The 23992-nt window shown below is 46.7% G+C and overlaps 1 protein-coding gene across 1 annotated transcript in view; it reads left to right on the top strand.

Annotated features, from left to right (window-relative positions):
• Positions 1-23992, top strand: part of LOC122941073 (whey acidic protein-like) — a 60560-nt gene that overhangs the window by 5010 nt on the left and 31558 nt on the right. The window contains exon 2 of the mRNA XM_044298104.1: positions 2795-2935. Within this exon, the coding sequence (XP_044154039.1) occupies positions 2795-2935 (141 nt within the window). The remainder of the gene's footprint in view (positions 1-2794; positions 2936-23992) is intronic.

The raw sequence follows: 23992 nt of genomic DNA, 5'->3' as shown, positions 1-23992 counted from the left end.
ATGTGGAGAGAAGTATTACTTGTTGTAACTAGAAATGAGCAAAGTATTCAAATATTCGATTTTGTTGCTTCGCCGAATTTTACAAAAAAGTTTGCTCCATGACAAATTACTTTTCCACGAAGCGCATTCAATTGGAAGTAGTGATTGCACAGCTCGTCGTCATTTTACCCCTCATAGCTGACCACGACATCTGACAGTAATAACAGTGTAAATAAATAAATAAAAATCATACTTGCCTCATCCACTTGCTCGCGAAGAGCTGTCCACCACCATTTTGATTGAAGAACTAGCATGAAATCTCGCGCGGCCCGTGATGATGTCATCATGTCGTCCGGTGTGGTGAAGTCATACATCATCACGCATGGAATTTCGTCGGTAAGTCTGATTTATTTTGTGTTTTACCGCCATTCAGAGAAAATGGACTCACTACCATGAAGCACAAGGAACTTCGGCTTCATGGCAAATCAAATTAGGATCGAAGTCCACTTCAAGCACCAAAAATATAGACAGTAACACTGTCTTTGGCAGTACTCATTTACTCGTAGAATTTTGCAGACTAATGTATACAAACCGGATTCCAAAAAAGTTGGGACACTATACAAATCGTGAATAAAAACTGAATGCAATTATGTGGAGGTGCCAACTTCTAATATTTTATTCAGAATAGAACATAAATCACATAACAAAAGTTTAAACTAAGAAAATGTACCATTTTAAGGGAAAAATATGTTGAATCAGAATTTCATGGTGTCAACAAATCCCCCAAAAGTTGGGACAAAGCCATTTTCACCACTGTGTGGCATCTCCCCTTCTTCTTACAACACTTAACAGACGTCTGGGGACCGAGGAGACCAGTTTCTCAAGTTTAGAAATAGGAATGCTCTCCCATTCTTGTCTAATACAGGTCTCTAACTGTTCAATCGTCTTGGGCCTTCTTTGTTGCACCTTCCTCTTTATGATGCGCCAAATGTTCTCTATAGGTGAAAGATCTGGACTGCAGACTGGCCATTTCAGTACCCGGATCCTTCTCCTACGCAGCCATGATGTTGTGATTGATGCAGAATGTGGTCTGGCATTATCTTGTTGAAAAATGCAGGGTCTTCTCTGAAAGAGATGACGTCTGGATGGGAGCATATGTTGTTCTAGAACCTGAATATATTTTTCTGCATTGATGGTGCCTTTCCAGACATGCAAGCTGCCCATGCCACAGGCACTCATGCAACCCCATACCATCATAGATGCAGGCTTCTGAACTGAGCGTTGATAACAACTTGGGTTGTCCTTGTCCTCTTTGGTCCGGATGACATGGCGTCCCAGATTTCCAAAAAGAACTTTGAATCGTGACTCGTCTGTCCACAGAACAGTCTTCCATTTTGCCACACTCCATTTTAAATGAACCCTGGCCCAGTGAAAACGCCTGAGCTTGTGGATCTTGCTTAGAAATGGCTTCTTCTTTGCACTGTAGAGTTTCAGCTGGCAACGGCAGATGGCACGGTAGATTGTGTTCACTGACAATGGTTTCTGGAAGTATTCCTGAGCCCATTCTGTGATTTCCTTTACAGTAGCATTCCTGTTTGTGGTGTAGTGTCGTTTAAGGGCCCGGAGATCAAGGGCATCCAGTATGGTTTTACGGCCTTGACCCTTACGCACAGAGATTGTTCCAGATTCTCTGAATCTTCGGATGATGTTATGCACAGTTGTTGATGATAGATGCAAAGTCTTTGCAATTTTTCTCTGGGTAACACCTTTCTGATATTGCTCCACTATCTTTCTGCGCAACATTGTGGGAATTGGTGATCCTCTACCTATCTTGGCTTCTGAGAGACACTGTCACTCTGAGAAGCTCTTTTTATACCCAATCATGTTGCCAATTGACCTAATTAGTGTTAATTGGTCTTCCAGCTCTTCGTTATGCTCAAATTTACTTTTTCCAGCCTCTTATTGCTACTTGTCCCAACTTTTTGGGGATTTGTTGACACCGTGAAAATTTGAATCAACGTATTTTTCCTTTAAAATGATACATTTACTCGGATTAAGAGTTTGATCTCTCATCTACGTTCTATTACAAATAAAATATTGACATTTGCCATCTCCACATCATTGCATTCAGTTTTTATTCACAATTTGTTTAGTGCCCCAACTTTCTTGGAATCCGGTTTGTACAAAAGGTACCGTAGTTGGCAGAGTGAGTAGGAAAATGATTCAAACAGGTTTGCCATTAGATTAGTGGCAATGGAGGTGTCTAGCAGCCAATGTCATCCCTCTTTTCCATATAGTTAACATGCTTATTCTGCCAACCTACAAATGTTAATAGTTGTACTCGCCATATCTATTGGGTCTGAAAGATCTGTTGGTCAAGAATTATTTGGCCAACTATCATCAGGTACAAGACCAGCTTGTTTTTTTACTATTGTTTTTGTTCATCTTCATTTACTTGTAAAAGGTTTATTCATTTACAGTATGTCAAAACTACTTCTAGCATGTTCATGTACTATAATGAATTTTACCTAAAGATCTGGATGTCTTCATTTCATTTTACATCTACATTTATTTGTCTAGCACAAAAAAAGTCAAATAAAGTATAAACATTTGATATATCAATCAAAAGAAATTACGTGACCTTTCTTCTTTCTTTAGCCGAGTGCAGACAACAAGGGCATAAATAAAATTTAATGCAGATTCTTTATTGTTTCTCTCCCTCAATTGTGACATTATTACATTTATTAGCATTCTGTACACTACAATCGGACTTTGGAGAACATCTAATATAATCTGTGTTCTTTTTTCCCTCTAGCTAAGAGAGGTGTATGTCCAAAGCCTATGGCTTTAATTAACTCTACAGCTTCCTGTAATAATAATTGCTCAAATGACCATAAATGCCCGGAGAACATGAAATGCTGTGATACTGGCTGTGGACACCAATGTGCATATGCAGGTATATTAATTAGTTACTGCCTCTTTCTGTTTTCCTGTGCTACATATGGAATGACAAAGTACATGGAAATTTAAATCAGCATATAGATTACATGTATATGTCCTGTTAAGACCCTTGCATATAAGCATGAAGTCTGTATGACAGTACATGGCCTCCATGTACTGATGAGCAGGCTCCATTTGGTGCCGTACGTGCATATTGTCCCCTAGAAGTAATTCACTCACTGATAACAAAAAATAATATTAATTATAATGCACCAAGAGTTGGAATTATTGAAGGAAGAAATGAAATGCTACATGTGTGAATGTAATAATGATATATGTACGTGATCACAATATTAGAGCGAAAGGATAGGTTTCAGGTGAACGGAGGCTCCAGTAGTCTGTTGGGCCGCCTCTAGCCTGGATGCAAATCAGATACAATTAGGCATGGAGGCATGCAGGTTCTATATGTAACACCCCAGAGTGGTGGTACCACTCCTACACCCTGCTACTGTCTTTAATGGTCTAACATAAATGCCATCTTATGTATTTCTGTTCAGGTCCTCTACATTGTCCAATGCTATGATTTCTATGCAACTGTTAATTATTTTTTAATGTTTTGGAGCCAAAACCTGGGGTCCCGCTGTATCCATGTAGGAGCACAGTGACATATAAAGAGACATACAGGGAGTGCAGAATTATTAGGCAAGTTGTATTTTTGAGGATTAATTTTATTATTGAACAACAACCATGTTCTCAATGAACCCAAAAAACTCATTAATATCAAAGCTGAATATTTTTGGAAGTAGTTTTTAGTTTGTTTTTAGTTTTAGCTATTTTAGGGGGATATCTGTGTGTGCAGGTGACTATTACTGTACATAATTATTAGGCAACTTAACAAAAAACAAATATATACCCATTTCAATTATTTATTTTTACCAGTGAAACCAATATAACATCTCAACATTCACAAATATACATTTCTGACATTCAAAAACAAAACAAAAACAAACCAGTGACCAATATAGCCACCTTTCTTTGCAAGGACACTCAAAAGCCTGCCATCCATGGACTATGTCAGTGTTTTGATCTGTTCACCATCAACATTGCGTGCAGCAGCAACCACAGCCTCCCAGACACTGTTCAGAGAGGTGTACTGTTTTCCCTCCTTGTAAATCTCACATTTGATGATGGACCACAGGTTCTCAATGGGGTTCAGATCAGGTGAACAAGGAGGCCATGTCATTAGATTTTCTTCTTTTATACCCTTTCTTGCCAGCCACGTTGTGGAGTACTTGGACGCGTGTGATGGAGCATTGTCCTGCATGAAAATCATGTTTTTCTTACCTTGCAGACTTCTTCCTGTACCACTGCTTGAAGAAGGTGTCTTCCAGAAACTGGCAGTAGGACTGGGAGTTGAGCTTGACTCCATCCTCAACCCAAAAAGGCCCCACAAGCTCATCTTTGATGATACCAGCCCAAACCAGTACTCCACCTCCACCTTGCTGGCGTCTGAGTCGGACTGGAGCTCTCTGCCCTTTACCAATCCAGCCATCTGGCCCATCAAGACTCACTCTCATTTCATCAGTCCATAAAACCTTAGAAAAATCAGTCTTGAGATATTTCTTGGCCCAGTCTTGACGTTTCAGCTTGTGTGTCTTGTTCAGTGGTGGTCATCTTTCAGCCTTTCTTACCTTGGCCATGTCTCTGAGTATTGCACACCTTGTGCTTTTGGGCACTCCAGTGATGTTGCAGCTCTGAAATATGGCCAAACTGGTGGCAAGTGGCATCTTGGCAGCTGCACGCTTGACTTTTCTCAGTTCATGGGCAGTTATTTTGCGCCTTGGTTTTTCCACATGCTTCTTGCGACCCTGTTGACTATTTTGAATGAAACGCTTGATTGTTCAATGATCACGCTTCAGAAGCTTTGCAATTTTAAGAGTGCTGCATCCCTCTGCAAGATATCTCACTATTTTTGACTTTTCTGAGCCTGTCAAGTCCTTCTTTTGACCCATTTTGCCAAAGGAAAGGAAGTTGCCTAATAATTATGCACACCTGATATAGGGTGTTGATGTCATTAGACCACACCCCTTCTCATTACAGAGATGCACATCACCTAATATGCTTAATTGGTAGTAGGCTTTCGAGCCTATACAGCTTGGAGTAAGACAACATGCATAAAGAGGATGATGTGGTCAAAATACTCATTTGCCTAATAATTCTGCACGTAGTGTATAGGCTGCACAACAACACTCTGCATTCCAACTAAACTTGGGATGCGACAGGGCCCTGGGCGGTGGCTCGTTGCACATACAGTACCCTGTGGCACATTGCCAATAGATTTTGTGGCTAGGCTTCTAGATCCTCACCAAAGCTGGCATTCTAGCGGTCCCATAAATTCTAAATTAGTGATAAATTTGGTGACTCGGCAGGCCAAGAAAGCGGTTGCAGAATATCCGAACATATCACTGAGCTGTTAGTATCCCTTGTTTTACTACTAGCGGTGGCCAACTGTCTTATACGATGGCTTCCCAGATCATCACAACAGCAGTTGAGAGCCCCATACGCAAACATCACTTGTCGGATCCCAAACAGAATCTATATTTGTCACTAAAGATGATACAGTTCCAGTCTGTAGCAGTCCAGATTTCTCATAAGCGACACCACTGCAGAAAGAAGGCAATGGTGGCTGGCAAGCAGTGGCGGAACAAATTTAGCAGGCTGTATGTAGTCTGCTTTTGTGGGAGGGGTTCAGAGCTTCTTAAACCCTGCTGCCCTATTCCAGGGTGTGCATGAACTTCCAGTGCTTCACTCACAGGACCTTTAGTGGGGGATCCAAGTCCATATGAGCCTAATAACTTAAAGGGGTTCTGCACTTTCATTTAACTGATGATCTATCCTCTGGATAGATCATCAGCTTCTGATTGGCGGGGTCCGACACCCAGGACCCCCGCCGATCAGCTGTTTAAGAAGGCAGCAGCACTCCAGTAGCGCCGCGGCCTTCTCACTGTTTACCGCCGGCCCACTGACGTCACGACTAGTATCAACTAGCGTGGGCGGAGCTAAGCTCTGTTCACTTGAATGGATAGATCATCAGTTAAATGAAAGTGCAGAACCCCTTTAATGCTAATTCATTTCCCATTGCCTTACCACCCGGCTCTTGAGGACAGCACTTATAGGAGGAGTCACACATGCATTTAGGGCTCTGACCCAGGGGCAACGGCATACATAATTCTGGGTATACATTATTCAGCATTTGCAACTCTTCCGCACCTCAATTTCTGACTCACAAGGGTCACGATTCTTCTCGCCAGGCCATTCAGGGCTCATGTCTGATTTGATGTTTTTATCCCATCTCGGGTCTGGTATCCCTGGTGGGGGCCACATCACTTGTCGTACACATTTTGGTCATCTCAGCTTGTCTGATGTCACGTACGTCCCTGCATCCTTTTGTTATTTTCTCATGTCTGTTGAATCTGATACTCTCAGGCCACGTTATTTCGCCTGATACGCTCAGGCTGCATATCTGTTACCCTATTCATCTCGTTATGTAAGGCCCGCGATACCCGCCAGGTATGCCCTGGCGTTCGCCTGCCAACATGTCAATGTATTGTCTGCTCGGGTACCTCCGTTATTATCCCAGCTTGTCTGCTGTCATGTACGTCTGTTGGGTCTGATACGCTCAGGCCACGTTTGTTCGCCTGATAAGCTCAGGCCGCATGTCTGTTCATTCAGTTTGTCTCGTCAGGTGCACTCTGGTTTCTCTGCTTCATCACGTCTTCTTCACCATTCTGGCTATCCCTCTCAGGTGTATAGGTTACCATGGGCCCGGCAGGATCCACTTGGGTCTTATCTCGCCTGTCATGCCTCATGCTTTCTCTTTTTCCACTGGTTTTTCAGGTCTTTTGCCTGCTCTCGTGTTGGTCTTCTTCCGGGCGCCGCTGCTGTGCCACTCCTTGCCTGGTACTCCCAGGCTCAGTCATGTCGTTATTGTCCTCGTCAGGTACGCCCTTGCTTGGGTCTGTCTTCATTACTTGTACATTTCATTCTTCCTTCTCCTTACCTTTTCACCTTCTCTGTGTGTGTCCCTTTCAAGCATTGTTTTTGTCCTTTGTCCTTTGGGTCTCTGGTCTCTTCCGCTCGCTCTCACATTGGTTTTCTTCCGGGTTCCGCTGCTGTGCCACACTTTTGCTTGGTACGCCCAATCTTACTGCGTGTCCGGTGCTGTCTTCACCAGGCACACCCTGGCCCGGATCACATGTTCATTACTTCATGCATTCATATCTCATTTTCCTCACTTGTCTACCATCTCCGATATGTTAATTGTCTTCTCCAGACACCCCCTTCCCTTTCAGCAGTAACACGTCGCTCATCGTTCACCACATTCCTTATTCTCGTTCTTGGGTCAGTCAGCAGATGCAATCAGCATGTTCTGATCTAAGCTACTCTACTGGGGGGGTTTGCAGTCAGGCAGGGTCTGTCTTAACGTTGTTCTTCCATAGCTAGAAGTCTACGGCCTTATTTTTTTTTTAGGTATTACAGTTCCTCGGAAATTTTCCTAAATACTTAATTGCCATTGTTCTGGTAAGTAAAAGTTTTCCTTCAACGTTTTCTTGCATACGGATTGTCCAGTTGCGTCAACTTCTGCCATCTATTTCAGGTGATATTCCTTTTAGGCTCAGTCAATTCCGCTCCTGCAACTCCAGGTACGTTTCTAACGCTGGTAGGTTTTTCTTGAGCACCTCAAGCCTCGTTGTAGTCAAACCTCTCCCTGCCAGCTAGGGGTCTCAGGGGCACTGAAAGTCTACACACATGCCCTCACTAGGCCAGTTCCTTTATCTCACGGTTCACCCATCACCGTCCTTCCAGCCGGAAGGGTTCTATCATATTCCCTTTATTTTCAGCCCTACCATGTCTCACGGCTCCGATATTGAGGACGCAGCATCGACCATTGAATCCGCGGTCTCCGAAGGAGCCAGCCACACATCTTTCCGAAGCTTGACAATTCCAAAATTAATTTCAGAACTTAATAAGCAGGGGATACGACACTCGGCTTCGGCCCGCAAGGCCGAAATATATTGCCTACTATTTCCCGAGCCATCCAGTGTACCATTAGAACAAGTATCCATGTCCACTATTCAGTTGTCATTAACTCAACTTCATGCTACCATCAATAACCTATCTAGCTCCATCTCTGACATCAATGCAAGGTTACAAGCGGTAGAAAATAGGGAGGCCTCATCCACCACATCAGTAGCATCCGGATCTGGACCAGCTACCTCCCGCCCATCCTCCCCAGGTAGGATAACCGGTGCTCCGGAAATTGCGTCATCCTTCTTCGTCCCAGAAAACATAAGGAAGGATATCTTGGCAGGCAGAGACGTCAATTTGGCAGCCGTACTCATCTCCACTCACGATACTGTGGAGAATAGAACCATCGCCTGCGGTGACGTGTCGGTGGTCTTCAAGTCCAAAGATGCACGTCTCAGCAAAAAACTCACTATCCCTGAATTTGTGCTAGCTTTTAGCCTTTACAGGGACATAGTTTGTTCCGCACAACCCAACAGGAGGGAGGAGCTAGACACTTACTTATACCAAGTCACTGAATTGGGGTACAAATATGGAGGATTTTTGTTCTATGACTACCATAGATCTTTTTCCGGCAAAAGCAGCTGCCGCGCTCGCCCAGTTCCGACACACCACGAACTGGGCTTCCTTAGATATGGAGCTTTTTTGCAGGCACTTTTCTGAGCTTAAAGCCTCAATTTGCACCATCTGCCAGTTGGTGCTTCACTCTTCCGATTGGTGCCCCAATTCAATCACATCGTCGCAATCAAAACAACAACCTGGTCGCTCCAGTGCCCAAAATCTCGGCCCGCTACTAGACAAATTGGGACGGCCCATATTAGTTCTGGGAAAAAAATCTAATTTGCAACAATTATAATTTCTCCTTCTGTAACTATAACAAATGTAAGGCTCTGCACATCTGCTCCATCTGTTTTCGGGCCAACCCACAATCCACTTGTTCTCAACATTCTGCCAGAAGCTGACTAGCCAACATTAACATCGACTCCCTAGTTGTCTTCCTCAAAGATCACCACGACCCTGCATTCGTGCTGAAGGGATTCAGCAAGGGTTTCCACACCGGCCTTGTCACCCTACCTCTAGTTTCCTGGGAGGCCCCCAATTTAGTGTTAGCCGCAGAAGACTCGGAATCAGTGGATTCACTCCTGCAGATTGAGCTACAAAAAGGGTTCATGATCGGGCTATTTTCAGAGCCTCCCTTTAGCATCTATAGGGTCAGCCCTATCGGTCTGGGCAGCAAGAAATCATCAAATAAAAAAAAACTGATTTACAATTTATCCGCCCCTCATGCCTCTTGTATACCTAGTCTCAACTCCCTGATCCCATCAGAAGAGTATTCGATGCGATATTCTTTTCTTGATGAGGCCATTCAGTTGATTTTACAGCTGGGAGCTGGAGCATGGTTATCAAAGGCCGATATATCAGATGCTTTTAAGTTACTTCCAGTACATCCACATCTCTGGAAGTTTTACGGGATTAAATGGAGGGACGAGTATTATTTTTCCACCCGCTTGACGTTCGGGTCCAAAAGCAGCCCATGGCTGTTTGACCAGTTCTCCCAGGTCCTCCATTGGATTCTCGTAAATATTGGTAATTGCCCCAGGGTAATTCACTACCCGGAGGATTTTCTGTTAATAGAACACCCTAATCACATGCCCGACAGGCTTGAAAGACTGCTCAGAATTTTTTCGGAGCTGCGAGTCCCAGTGGCCTCATCAAAGGTTGAGGGCCCCTCCACAGTCCTTACCTTCTTGGGTATTTCCCTGAGGACAAGTTAGTCAGGCTTAAGGAGGTCATTGCTGGTCACGTAGGATCCAGGACAATTTCCAAGGCAGAATTGCAGTCACTGCTGGGCTCACTCAATTTTGCGTCTAGAATTTTGCCACAGGGTCGCTCCTTTGTATCGAGACTCCTCCAGTTGCTGCCCACAGCCCCGGACCAGGACTCTCTCATCCATTTGGACTGAGAGGCCCTGGCCGATCTTGCCATGTGGAACGTCTTCCTATCTGGGTGGAACGGCATCTCCTTATTGGTTCCACAATGGAAAGAGACCTCCCCGACCATATATTCTGATGCAGCTGCATCCATCGGGTTTGGGGCCATATTCGGTAACCAATGGCTTGCGGATTCTTGGCCTTCCCAGATACGGAGAGATCCCCAGGCTGTCAGATCATCTCCCCTGCTAGAGATCTACCCTATCGTGGCTGCAGCTCAGATTTGGGGCAGAGAATGGGCTAACCTGCCAGTCTGTTTCGTCACTGACAACCAAGCCGTAGTAGTTGTCAGTCACCATGGTTCCGATTTTGAGTTGTAGTGGAGAAAGTCAGGATTCGAATGTAGAGGCGGAAGCGGCATCCCTTGGCCAAGTTGCTGGTGTTGCTGTGCAGGAATCACATTGTATTGTCCCTGACCGTAGTTACAGCTCCACACTGCACTTTGGAAGGCACCGACAGGCTCAAGGAGTGGTCCACCTTCTGTTCTACATGTGTGTGCAGGGCTGGTACTGCCTTTTTGGCAAAGAAATGACGGCTTGGGAATCTCCACCTCGGCTCGGCACAAGCCATCAGTTCTCTGAAAGGTGCAATGTCTACCACTTGGAAAGGGAGGGACTGCAGCACCAGCAACTTGGACAGGAGCACGTTTAGTGCATGCATACTGTTGTCTCTTGGCAAATCGCTTCGGTAATCGATTGCTGATGGAATGACTAATGAGGAGTAGGAGGGCGAGGAGCAGGAGCATCAGGACCAGCAGATGATGGGAAGGACGGACAGCTCCCTTCGGCTGAGGTGGTGGAGCCTTGACTGCCTGAAACCGGGCGATTGCCACTGTGTGATTCAGCGGTTGCTGCAGCAGGCCGGACCACCACATCGGAGCCACGGTTCTCCCAGTCCACTTTATGGTGATGCTGCATATGTTGACGCAGGGCCGTGGTGCCAACATTGGCACCCTGGCCACGCTTCGCATTTTGCCCACAGATTCTACATATGGCCAATTTCACCTCCTCCGGTGGCTTAACAAAAAAACTGCCACACCGCTGAATAGGTGATTTGACCACCAACACTACTCACTGACTGACTGCTACTGCCGCTGCCTCCGTGAACTACCGCCGCTGCCTCCGTGAACCCATGCACTGCTACTTCCAGGGCAGGTAGGCTCTTGCGAAGTGGGTGGTCTACCCATGGCACTTTGGCTCCCGACCTCCCACTGCTGCCACCCTGCTGACGCTTGGCCATGCTAGCGACTTCCTGGCTCTGCCGCTGCCTCACGGGCAAGCTGCCACCCTCTTCTCCCAATGATGAAGCCCCTTCTCACCCAGCTACCAAGTGCGATCAGCTACATCATCATCATCAAGTACTGTCTGCACGTCACTGATGTCCTCCTCAACCGTCTCTGGGTCAGGAGCCTGACCGTTCGCAACACCAGCTCCCATGCCACTCTCCTCATCACTACTTGCCCGCCCAGTGGAGGAAGTGGTGGATGTCTCCTACTCATCTTGGCTTGCCAGTAGCTGCTGACTGTCTTCTAATCGCTCGTCCTCACTGTATAGTGGAGCTGAGCCCACAGCACACAAAACTTCACTGGCTGAGGGAACAGAAAAGGACAGAGGCAGGTTGAAGACAGGTTAGGGCACAGGGCCTAGCGGAGGAAGCAGCAGATGTCTCCTTTAGATCTTGCCAGGGCTGTAGCTGCTGACTGTACTAGTAGCTGTTCCTTGCTGAAAAGTGAAGCTGAGCCTACAGCATATACTACTTTTCGCGGTGGGAACAGAAAAGGACAGAGGCAGGTTGAGGACAGGTTAGGGCACAGGGCCTGCTCCTGGGCCATGCCAACTAAGGGTTGTGTCTGACGAACCCACTGACTCTTGGCTGGGGGTGTCTGATGTCACTTGCGACGAAGTCGAAGATCAAGTTAATCATTCAAAAACAGCTGGGTTGCTGGTCAAGACACGACCGCTAGCTGACACTGGGAACTCAGGCCTCTCAAAGTAACCCCTGCTGCCATGGCCCCTTACACTCCTGTGACCTCTGCCTGCGCCAGAAACATTTAGGCCTCTGCCACTCCCCTGTGCATGGCCTGGCACTTTTCTGTCTGACATACTGTTGGATCAAATAAATAAATTAAAAAGAAATTAAAACACCCCAGAAAAGTCTGTAATTTTCTCACATCATCCACACAACGGCTAATAAGACCTTTTCCCCCACTAATACACACAAAAAATGGCTTTAGAACATATAACTGCACCGCTGAACGGCAAATATATTTTTCTTTTTCCACTTATACACGCCACAAAAGGCTTTATAACATATAACTGCATTGCTGAACTGCAAATATATTTTTATTTTGCCACTAATACACGCCATAAAAGGCTTTAGTACATATAACTGCACCACTGAACGGCAAATATATTATTCTTTTGCCACTTTTACACACTGCAAAGGGCTTTAGAACATATAACTGCACTGCTGAACGGCAAATATATTTTACTTTTGCCACTTTCACACACCGCAAAAGTCTTTAGAACATATAACTGCACCATTTAACGGCAAATACTGTATATTTTTCTTTTGCTACTAATACAAACCGAAAAATGCTTTAGGAAAAAATGTGATTCGTTACCACGAAGTGTGAGGAAATTCGGATTAGATCATTATTAATTCCTTAAATTCAGACCGAATTCCACTTCATCAGCTTCAATTCACTCATCTCTAATCAGGACCAGTAGATGATGGGAAGGAAACACAGCTACCTTCTGCTGAGGTGGTGGAGTCTTGACTGCTAGAAAAGGGTTGCAGGCTGCTGGGAGATACCTCAGGCTGTACCACAGCATTAGCGCTATGGTTTTCCCAGGTCACTTTATGGTTACACTCTATGTGTTGATGCAGGGCCATGGTGCCAATATTGGCACCCTGGCCACACTTCACTTTCTGGCCACAGATTCTACTTACGGCCGTGCTGACGTCCTCCGGTGACTCGATAAAAAATTCCCACATGGGTGAGTATGGCATTTTACCCCCAACACTGTGTGTTGACTGCCTGACGCAGCCTCTATGAACGCGTGCATGGCAAGTTGTTTTGAGACAGGTAGGCTCTTGAGTAGCAGACGGTCTACCCCTGGCACATTTGGCTCCAGATCTCACACTGCTGCCACCCTGCTGACTCATGGCCATGCTTGCAACCTGCTGGCTCAGCTGCTGTCTCACGCAAAAGCTGCCATTCTCATCTCTTAATGATGATGATGCCCTCTCTTCACCCGAATTCCATGTGCCATCGGCTTCATCATCATCATCCACTAATGTCTGCACGTCACTGAAGTCACCCGCACAATTCTCATGGCCGCGTGCCTGACAGGTCACAACATCTGCTTCCACGCGACTCTCTTTGTTGCTACCTTATCCACCTACAGGAGGAAGCAGCAGATCTCTCCTCCAAATCTTGGCTGGGCAGTAGATGCTGACTGTCCTCAATAAGCTCTTCCTTGAAGAAAAGCGGAGCAGAGCCAACAGCATACAATACTTCCTGAGCAGAAGGAACAGAAAAAGATAGAGACAGGCTCAGGATAGGTAGGGGCACAGAGCTTGTTCCTGGGCCATGCCAACTAATCATTTTGTCAGAGGAACCCACTGACTGCTCGCTGTGGGTGTTTTTTGTCAATTGAGATGATATTGAAGACTGAGTCAACCATTCAAGGACAGCTGGGTTGATGGTCAAAACATGACCACTGGGTGACACCGACAGCTCTGGCCTGCTGCTGCAATACTCCCCCCCCCCTTCCTTCTTCTGCTGCTTCTTCTGCCAGCTCTAGAAACATTTTTGCCACTGCCAGTTCCCTTGGTAGGCCCTGGCACTAGAGTTGAGCGAACACCTGGATGTTCGGGTTCGAGAAGTTCGGCCGAACATCCCGGAAATGTTCGGGTTCGGGATCCGAACCCGATCCGAACTTCGTCCCGAACCCGAACCCCATTGAAGTCAATGGGGACCCGAACTTTTCGGCACTAAAAAGGCTGTAAAACAGCCCAGGAAAGAGCTAGAGGGCTGCAAAAGGCAGCAACATGTAGGTAAATCCCCTGCAAACAAATGTGGATAGGGAAATGAATTAAAATAAAAAATTAATAAATAAAAATTAACCAAAATCAATTGGAGAGAGGTTCCATAGCAGAGAATCTGGCTTCCCGTCACCCACCACTGGAACAGTCCATTCTCAGATATTTAGGCCCCGGCACCCAGGCAGAGGAGAGAGGTCCCGTAACAGACAATCTGGCTTCATGTCAGCAGAGAATCAGTCTTCATGTCATAGCAGAGAATCAGGCTTCACGTCAGCCACCACTGCAACAGTCCATTGGCATATATTTAGGCCCAGCACCCAGGCAGAGGAGGGAGGTCCCGTAACAGAGAATCTGTCTTCATGTCAGCAGAGAATTAGTCTGCATGTCATAGCAGAGAATGAGGCTTCACGTCAGCCACCACTGCAACAGTCCATTGGCATATATTTAGGCCCAGCACACACACAGGCAGAGGAGAGAGGTCCCGTAACAGAGAATCTGGCTTCATGTCAGCAGAGAATCAGTCTGCATGTCATAGCAGAGAATGAGGCTTCACGTCAGCCACCACTGCAACAGTCCATTGGCATATATTTAGGCCCAGCACACACACAGGCAGAGGAGAGAGGTCCCGTAACAGAGGATCTGGCTTCATGTCAGCAGAGAATCAGTCTGCATGTCATAGCAGAGAATCAGGCTTCACGTCAGCCACCACTGCAACAGTCCATTGTCATAAATTTAGGCCCAGCACCCAGGCAGAGGAGAGAGGTCCCGTAACAGACAATCTGGCTTCATGTCAGCAGAGAATTAGTCTGCATGTCATAGCAGAGAATGAGGCTTCACGTCAGCCACCACTGCAACAGTCCATTGGCATATATTTAGGCCTAGCACACAGGCAGAGGAGAGAGGTCCCGTAACAGACAATCTGGCTTCATGTCAGCAGAGAATCAGTCTGCATGTCATAGCAGAGAATGAGGCTTCACGTCACCCACCACTGCAACAGTCCATTGGCATATATTTAGGCCTAGCACACAGGCAGAGCAGAGAGGTCCCGTAACAGACAATCTGGCTTCATGACAGCAGAGAATCAGTCTGCATGTCATAGCAGAGAATGAGGCTTCACGTCACCCACCACTGCAACAGTCCATTGGCATATATTTAGGCCTAGCACACAGGCAGAGCAGAGAGGTCCCGTAACAGACGATCTGGCTTCATGTCAGCAGAGAATCAGTCTGCATGTCATAGCAGAGAATGAGGCTTCACGTCAGCCACCACTGCAACAGTCCATTGGCATATATTTAGGCCCAGCACCCAGGCAGAGGAGGGAGGTCCCGTAACAGAGAATCTGTCTTCATGTCAGCAGAGAATTAGTCTGCATGTCATAGCAGAGAATGAGGCTTCACGTCAGCCACCACTGCAACAGTCCATTGGCATATATTTAGGCCTAGCACACAGGCAGAGCAGAGAGGTCCCGTAACAGACAATCTGGCTTCATGACAGCAGAGAATCAGTCTGCATGTCATAGCAGAGAATGAGGCTTCACGTCACCCACCATGTCCGACCATGTCCACGACCATGTCCACGTCCGCGTCCCTTACTAGATGTTTTTCTCATTGTTATGGTTCACCACAACAACAAATATATTATTTGGCCCAATGTATTGTATTCAAATTCAGCGGGATATAAATTTGAGGCCTAGTATTTAGGCGCTGGGTGACCGGTATGGATTTAGTGACAGAATTAGACTTGGAAATGCACAGAAGCGTGTGTGTGTGAAGTTATTCTGAATGACCCAATGTGCACCTTGAATATTATATACCCTTTTAGGGATAGATTTCAAATAGCTCTGATATAGCAGAAACCACTAAATTATGAAATTGCTAAATTGGGAATTGTATTTCAACCCAGAACAAAAAATGTGCTTTGACGGACACTAAATAACTTTCCCAGCCACAACAGGACAGCGGTAACGAGAGATTTAGCAGGATATAAATTTGAGGCCTAGTATTTAGGCGCTGGGTGACAGGTATGGGTTTAGTGCCAGAATTAGACTTGGAAATACACAGTAGCGGGTGTGTGTGAAGTTATTCTGAATGACCCAATGTGCACCTTGAATATTATATACCCTTTTAGGGATAGATTTCAAATAGCTCTGATATAGCAGAAACCACTAAATTATGAAATTGCTAAATTGGGAATTGTATTTCAACCCAGAACAAGAAATGTGCTTGAACGGACACTAAATAACTCGCCCAGCTACAGCACTAGGGACAGATTTAGCGGGATATAAATTTGAGGCCTAGTATTTAGGCGCTGGGTGACAGGTATGGGTTTAGTGCCAGAATTAGACTTGGAAATACACAGTAGCGGGTGTGTGTGAAGTTATTCTGAATGACCCAATGTGCACCTTGAATATTATATACCCTTTTAGGGATAGATTTCAAATAGCTCTGATATAGCAGAAACCACTCAATTATGAAATTGCTAAATTGGGAATTGTATTTCAACCCAGAACAAGAAATGTGCTTGAACGGACACTAAATAACTCGCCCAGCTACAGCACTAGGGACAGATTTAGCGGGATATAAATTTGAGGCCTAGTATTTAGGCGCTGGGTGACAGGTATGGGTTTAGTGCCAGAATTAGACTTGGAAATACACAGTAGCGGGTGTGTGTGAAGTTATTCTGAATGACCCAATGTGCACCTTGAATATTATATACCCTTTTAGGGATAGATTTCAAATAGCTCTGATATAGCAGAAACCACTAAATTATGAAATTGCTAAATTGGGAATTGTATTTCAACCCAGAACAAGAAATGTGCTTGAACGGACACTAAATAACTCGCCCAGCTACAGCACTAAGGACAGATTTAGCGGGATATAAATTTGAGGCCTAGTATTTAGGCGCTGGGTGACCGGTATGGATTTAGTGACAGAATTAGACTGGGATATGGCCAAAAAATAAACAGACTATTGCTGGTTAAATGCACTTGGTGTGACAGCTTCACCCTGATGTAGGCTTTAGCCAAAAAACAACCACACCATTGAGGGTTAAATGCACTTGGTGACAGGCGCAGCTTGCCCCTGATTTAGTATATGGCCAAAAAATGAACAGACTATTGCTGGTTAAATGCACTTGGTGTGACAGCTTCACCCTGATGTAGGCTTTAGCCAAAAAACAACCACACCATTGAGGGTTAAATGCACTTGGTGACAGGCGCAGCTTGCCCCTGATTTTGTATATGGCCAAAAAATGAACAGACTATTGCTGGTTAAATGCACTTGGTGTGACAGCTTCACCCTGATGTAGGCTTTAGCCAAAAAACAACCACACCATTGAGGGTTAAATGCACTTGGTCGCAGCTTGTGCTGGCGCACCACAAGACACAAAATGGCCGCCGATCACCCCAGAAAAATGTGACTGACAAACGGTCTGTGCAGCCTAAAAACAGTGAGCAATTGAGGATCAGCAGCTCAATGATCCACAGCTGCAGATCGATCAGTTAATCAAGTCCTTTGGAGGAGTTAATCTGCCTAATCTCGCCCTACTGTCGCAGCCGCAACCTCTCCCTACGCTAATCAGAGCAGAGTGACGGGCGGCGCTATGTGACTCCATCTTAAATAGAGGCTGGGTCACATGGTGCTCTGGCCAATCACAGCCATGCCAATAGTAGGCATGGCTGTGATGGCCTCTTGGGGCAAGTAGTATGACGCTTGTTGATTGGCTGCTTTGCAGCCTTTCAAAAAGCGCCAAGAAAGCGTCACAAAAGCGCGAAGAAAGCGACGAACACCGAACCCGAACCCGGACTTTTACGAAAATGTCCGGGTTCGGGTCCGTGTCACGGACACCCCAAAATTCGGTACGAACCCGAACTATACAGTTCGAGTTCGCTCATCCCTACCTGGCACCTGTCTTTCGAACATACTGTACAGAAACAGTAACTGTACATAAGATAGCAGTAGTATTACACCGCTTTTTCACTCCAGTGACAGAATCAAGGTCTAATGGAATTACTTATCTATAACACAAGGTGGGAAAACAAGAAACTGTAAAACTAGAGCGCTATTTCACCCCAATTACATAATCAAGGCCTGGTGGAATTACTTATGTATAAAACAATGTAAACACCCTAATAGCAGTAGTATCAGACCGCTACTTCCCCCCAATTACAGAATCACGGCCTGGTGGAATTACTTATGTATAACACAATGTGGACACCCAATAATAGTAGTATCAGACCGCTATTTAGCATTTATTACAGAATCAAGGCCTAGCGGAATTACTTATGTATAACACAATGTGGACACCCCAAAAGCAGCAGTATCAGACCTCTTTTTCTCCACGATTACATAATCAAGGCCTAGTGGAATTACTTATATATACAACAATGTGGACATCCTAAAAGCAGCAGTATTAGAATGCTATTTCACCCCAACTATTGAGCAGTTCTGGGAAAGATTATTCATAGTGTAGGGAACGGATAGGGAGGCATTATCCACACTGTAGAGAGAAAGCAGTGACCAATAGGAGAGTGTAAAGCCTGGGTAATAGGAGCTATGCTATTACACCTTGCTGCACTAATTGGGGTTACTAAAAGTGACCTATTACTACAGATTTTAGGTTGTTTGCATTCTTTGATACATCAGTAATTCCAGTAATCTTTGTACTAAAAATGCGGTCTGATACAAAAAGTTTTTGGGGTGTATTTAGTTGATATATAACTACTTCCATTCTTCTTTTCTTCTGGGGTGAATTTGCGGCCTGATATAAACAGTCTTGTGGTGTATTTATTTGATGTATAAAAGTACTTCCATTCATCCTATCTTCTGGGGTGAAAGTACAGTCTGATACAACCAGTTTTGGGGTGTATTTAGTTGATATATAACTACTTAGCACTTGTTGGCCCTTTTGCCTTCACTCTGCGGTCCAGCTCACTCCAAACCATCTCGATTGGGTTCAGGTTCGGTGACTGTGGAGGCCAGGTCATCTGGCGCAGCACCCCATCACTCTCCTTCATGGTCAAATAGCCCTTACACAGCCTGGAGGTGTGTTTGGGGTCATTCTCCTGTTGAAAAATAAATGATGGTCCAACTAAACGCAAGCGGGATGGAGTAGCATGCCGCTGCAAGATGCTGTGGTAGCCATGCTGGTTCAGTATGCCTTCAATTTTGAATAAATCTCCAACAGTGTCACTAGCAAAGCACCCCCACACCATAACACCTCCTCCTCCATGCTTCACGGTGGGAACCAGGCATGTAGAGTCCATCCGTTCACCTTTTCTGCGTCACACAAAGACACGGTGGTTGGAACCAAAGATCTCAAATTTGGACTCATCAGACCAAAGCACAGATTTCCACTGGTCTAATGTCCATTCCTTTTGTTCTTTAGCCCAAACAAGTCTCTTCTGCTTGTTGCCTGTCTTTAGCAGTGGTTTCCTAGCAGATATTCTACCATGAAGGCCTGATCCACACAGTCTCCTCTTAACAGTTGTTCTAGAGATGTGTCTGCTGCTAGAACTCTGTGTGGCATTGACCTGGTCTCTAGAGTTGAGCGAACACCTGGATGTTCGGGTTTGAGAAGTTCGGCCGAACTTCCCGGAAATGTTCGGGTTTGGGATCCGAACCCGATCAGAACTTCGTCCCGAACCCCATTGAAGTCAATGGGAACCCGAACTTTTCGGCACTAAAAAGGCTGTAAAACAGCCCAGGAAAGGGCTAGAGGACTGAAAAAGGCAGCAACATGTAGGTAAATCCCCTGCAAACAAATGTGGACAGGGAAATGAATTAAAATTAAAATAAAATAAATAAAAATTAACCAATATCAATTGGAGAGAGGTCCCATAGCAGAGAATCTGGCTTCACGTCACCCACCACTGTAACAGTCCATTGTCATATATTTAGGCCCCGGCACCCAGGCAGAGGAGCGAGGTCCCATAACAGAGAATCAGTCTTCATGTCATAGCAGAGAATCAGGCTTCATGTCATAGCAGAGAATCATGCTTCACGTCACCCAACACTGGAACAGTCCATTGTCAGATATTTAGGCCCAGGCACCCAGGCAGAGGAGAGAGGTCCCGTAACAGAGAATATGGCTTCATGTCAGCAGAGAATCAGTCTTCATGTCATAGCAGAGAATCAGGCTTCACGTCACCCACCACTGGAACAGTCCATTGTCAGATATTTAGGCCCAGGCACCCAGGCAGAGGAGAGAGGTCCCGTAACAGAGAATATGGCTTCATGTCAGCAGAGAATCAGTCTTCATGTCATAGCAGAGAATCATGCTTCACGTCACCCAACACTGGAACAGTCCATTGTCAGATATTTAGGCCCAGGCACCCAGGCAGAGGAGAGAGGTCCCGTAACAGAGAATCTGGCTTCATGTCAGCAGAGAATCAGTCTTTATGTCATAGCAGAGAATCATGCTTCACGTCACCCAACACTGGAACAGTCCATTGTCATATATTTAGGCCCAGGCACCCAGGCAGAGGAGAGAGGTCCCGAAACAGAGAATCTGGCTTCATGTCAGCAGAGAATCAGTCTTCATGTCATAGCAGAGAATCAGGCTTCATGTCATAGCAGAGAATCATGCTTCACGTCACCCAACACTGGAACAGTCCATTGTCATATATTTAGGCCCAGGCACCCAGGCAGAGGAGAGAGGTCCCGTAACAGAGAATCTGGCTTCATGTCAGCAGAGAATCAGTCTTTATGTCATAGCAGAGAATCATGCTTCACGTCACCCAACACTGGAACAGTCCATTGTCATATATTTAGGCCCAGGCACCCAGGCAGAGGAGAGAGGTCCCGTAACAGAGAATCTGGCTTCATGTCAGCAGAGAATCAGTCTTCATGTCATAGCAGAGAATCAGGCTTCACGTCACCCACCACTGTAACAGTCCATTGTCATATATTTAGGCCCCGGCACCCAGGCAGAGGAGAGAGGTCCCGTAACAGAGAATCTGGCTTCATGTCACCAGAGAATCAATCTTCATGTCATAGCAGCGAATCATGCTTCACGTCACCCAACATTGGAACAGTCCATTGTCATATATTTAGGCCCCGGCACCCAGACAGAGGAGAGGTTCATTCAACTTTGGGTTGCCCCGCAATATAATGGTAAAATGAAAATAAAAATAGGATTGAATGAGGAAGTGCCCTGGAGTACAATAATATATGGTTAAGGGGAGGTAGTTAATGTCTAATCTGCAAAAGGGATGGACAGGTCCTGTGGGATCCATGCCTGGTTCATTTTTATGAACGTCAGCTTGTCCACATTGGCTGTAGACAGGCGGCTGCGTTTGTCTGTAATAACGCCCCCTGCCGTGCTGAATATACGTTCAGACAAAACGCTGGCCGCCGGGCAGGCCAGCACCTCCAAGGCATAAAAGGCTAGCTCTGGCCACGTGGACAATTTAGAGACCCAGAAGTTGAATGGGGCCGAACCATCAGTCAGTACGTGGAGAGGTGTGCACATGTACTGTTCCACCATGTTAGTGAAATGTTGCCTCCTGCTAACACGTTGCGTATCAGGTGGTGGTGCAGTTAGCTGTGGCATGTTGACAAAACTTTTCCACATCTCTGCCATGCTAACCCTGCCCTCAGAGGAGCTGGCCGTGACACAGCTGCCTTGGCGACCTCTTGCTCCTCCTCTGCCTTGGCCTTGGGCTTCCACTTGTTACCCTGTGACATTTGGGAATGCTCTCAGTAGCGCGTCTACCAACGTGCGCTTGTACTCGCGCATCTTCCTTTCTCGCTCCAGTGCAGGAAGTAAGGTGGGCACATTGTCTTTGTACCGTGGATCCAGCAGGGTGGCAACCCAGTAGTCCGCACACGTTAAAATGTGGGCAACTCTGCTGTCGTTGCGCAGGCACTGCAGCATGTAGTCGTAGCATGTAGCATGTTTTCCCCCCAGCCACGCACCAGTGATGGGCCAGAGCTGCGTTGGGTGCCACCCCGCTGTGACCATGCTTCATCCTCATCCACCTCATCCTCATCCTCGTCCTCCTCGTCCTCCAGTAGTCGGCCCTGGCTGGCCACATTTGTACCTGACCTCTGCTGTTGCAAAAAAACTCCCTCTGAGTCACTTCGAAGAGACTGGCCTGAAAGTGCTAAAAATGACCCCTCTTCCTCCTCCTCCTCCTGGGCCACCTCCTTTTCCATCATCACCCTAAGTGTTTTCTCAAGGAGACATAGAAGTGGTATTGTAACGCTGATAACGGCGTCATCACCACTGGCCATGTTGGTGGAGTACTCGAAACAGTGCAACAGGGCACACAGGTCTCGCATGGAGGCCCAGTCATTGGTGGTGAAGTGGTGCTGTTCCGCAGTGCGACTGACCAGTGCGTGCTGCAGCTGAAACTCAACTATGGCCTGCTGCTGCTCACACAGTCTGTCCAGCATGTGCAAGGTGGAGTTCCACCTGGTGGGCACGTCGCATATGAGGCGGTGAGCGGTAAGGCCGAAGTTACGCTGTAGCGCAGACAGGCGAGCAGCGGCAGGATGTGAACGCCGGAAGTGCGAACAGACGGCCCGCACTTTATGCAGCAGCTCTGACATGTCGGGGTAGTTGTGAATGAACTTCTGCACCACCAAATTCAGCACATGCTCCAAGCAAGGGATGTGAGGCTCACCGGCAGCAACCACTTGTCGGTCTGTTGTTCTATACCCCGCCACAACTCCTGTGCGGTGTGGGGCCTGTCCCCCAAACATATGAGTTTCAGAATGGCCTGCTGACGTTTACCCCGGGCTGTGCTGAAGTTGGTGGTGAAGGTGTGTGGCTGACTGGATGAGCAGGTGGAAGAAGAGGAGGAGGAAGCCGAGTAGGAGGAGGAGGCAACAGGAGGCAAAGAATGTTGCCCTGCGATCCTTGGCGGCGGAAGGACGTGCGCCAAACAGCTCTCCGACTGGGGCCCAGCCTCCAGTTTATTCAGTGTGCAGTTAGGAAGATATAGCGTCCCTGGCCGTGCTTACTGGTCCACATATCTGTGGTTAGGTGGACCTTGCCACAGATGGCGTTGCGCAGTGCACACTTGATTTTATCGGATACTTGGTTGTGCAGGGAAGGCACGGCTCTCTTGGAGAAGTAGTGCCGGCTGGGAACAACATACTGTGGGACAGCTAGCGACATGAGCTGTTTGAAGCTGTCTTTGTCCACCAGCCTAAATGACAGCATTTCATAGGCCAGTAGTTTAGAAATGCTGGCATTCAGGGCCAGGGATCGAGGGTGGCTAGGTGGGAATTTACGCTTTCTCTCAAACGTTTGTGAGATGGAGAGCTGAACGCTGCCGTGTGACATGGTTGAGATGCTTGGTGACGGAGGTGGTGGTGTTGGTGGTACATCCCCTGTTTGCTGGGCGGCAGGTGCCAACGTTCCTCCAGAGGCGGAGGATGAGTCTGAGGCGGCAGCAGCAGAAGAGGCCGAGGCGGCAGCAGCAGAAGAGGTAGCAGGGGAAGCCTGAGTGACTTCCTTGTTTTTAAGGTGTTTACTCCACTGCAGTTCATGCTTTGCATGCAGGTGCCTGGTCATGCAGGTTGTGCTAAGGTTCAGAACGTTAATGCCTCGCTTCATGCTCTGATGGCACAGCGTGCAAACCACTCGGGTCTTGTCGTCAGCACACTGTTTGAAGAAGTGCCATGCCAGGGAACTCCTTGAAGCTGCCTTTGGGGTGCTCGGTCCCAGATGGCGGCGGTCAGTAGCAGGTGGAGTCTATTGGCGGCGGGTGTTCTGCTTTTGCCCACTGCTCCCTCTTTTGCTACGCTGTTGGCTCGGTCTCACCACTGCCTCTTCCTCCGAACTGTGAAAGTCAGTGGCACGACCTTCATTCCATGTGGGGTCTAGGACCTCATCGTCCCCTGCATCGTCTTCCACTCAGTCCTGATCCCTGACCTCCTGTTCAGTCTGCACACTGCAGAAAGAAGCAGCAGTTGGCACCTGTGTTTCGTCATCATCAG

The sequence above is a fragment of the Bufo gargarizans genome, chromosome 1 (assembly GCF_014858855.1).
Source record: "Bufo gargarizans isolate SCDJY-AF-19 chromosome 1, ASM1485885v1, whole genome shotgun sequence".
In the NCBI taxonomy this organism is placed as follows: domain Eukaryota; kingdom Metazoa; phylum Chordata; class Amphibia; order Anura; family Bufonidae; genus Bufo; species Bufo gargarizans.
Note: the sequence above shows the minus strand (reverse complement) of the source record. Positions and strands in the feature narration are given on the sequence as shown.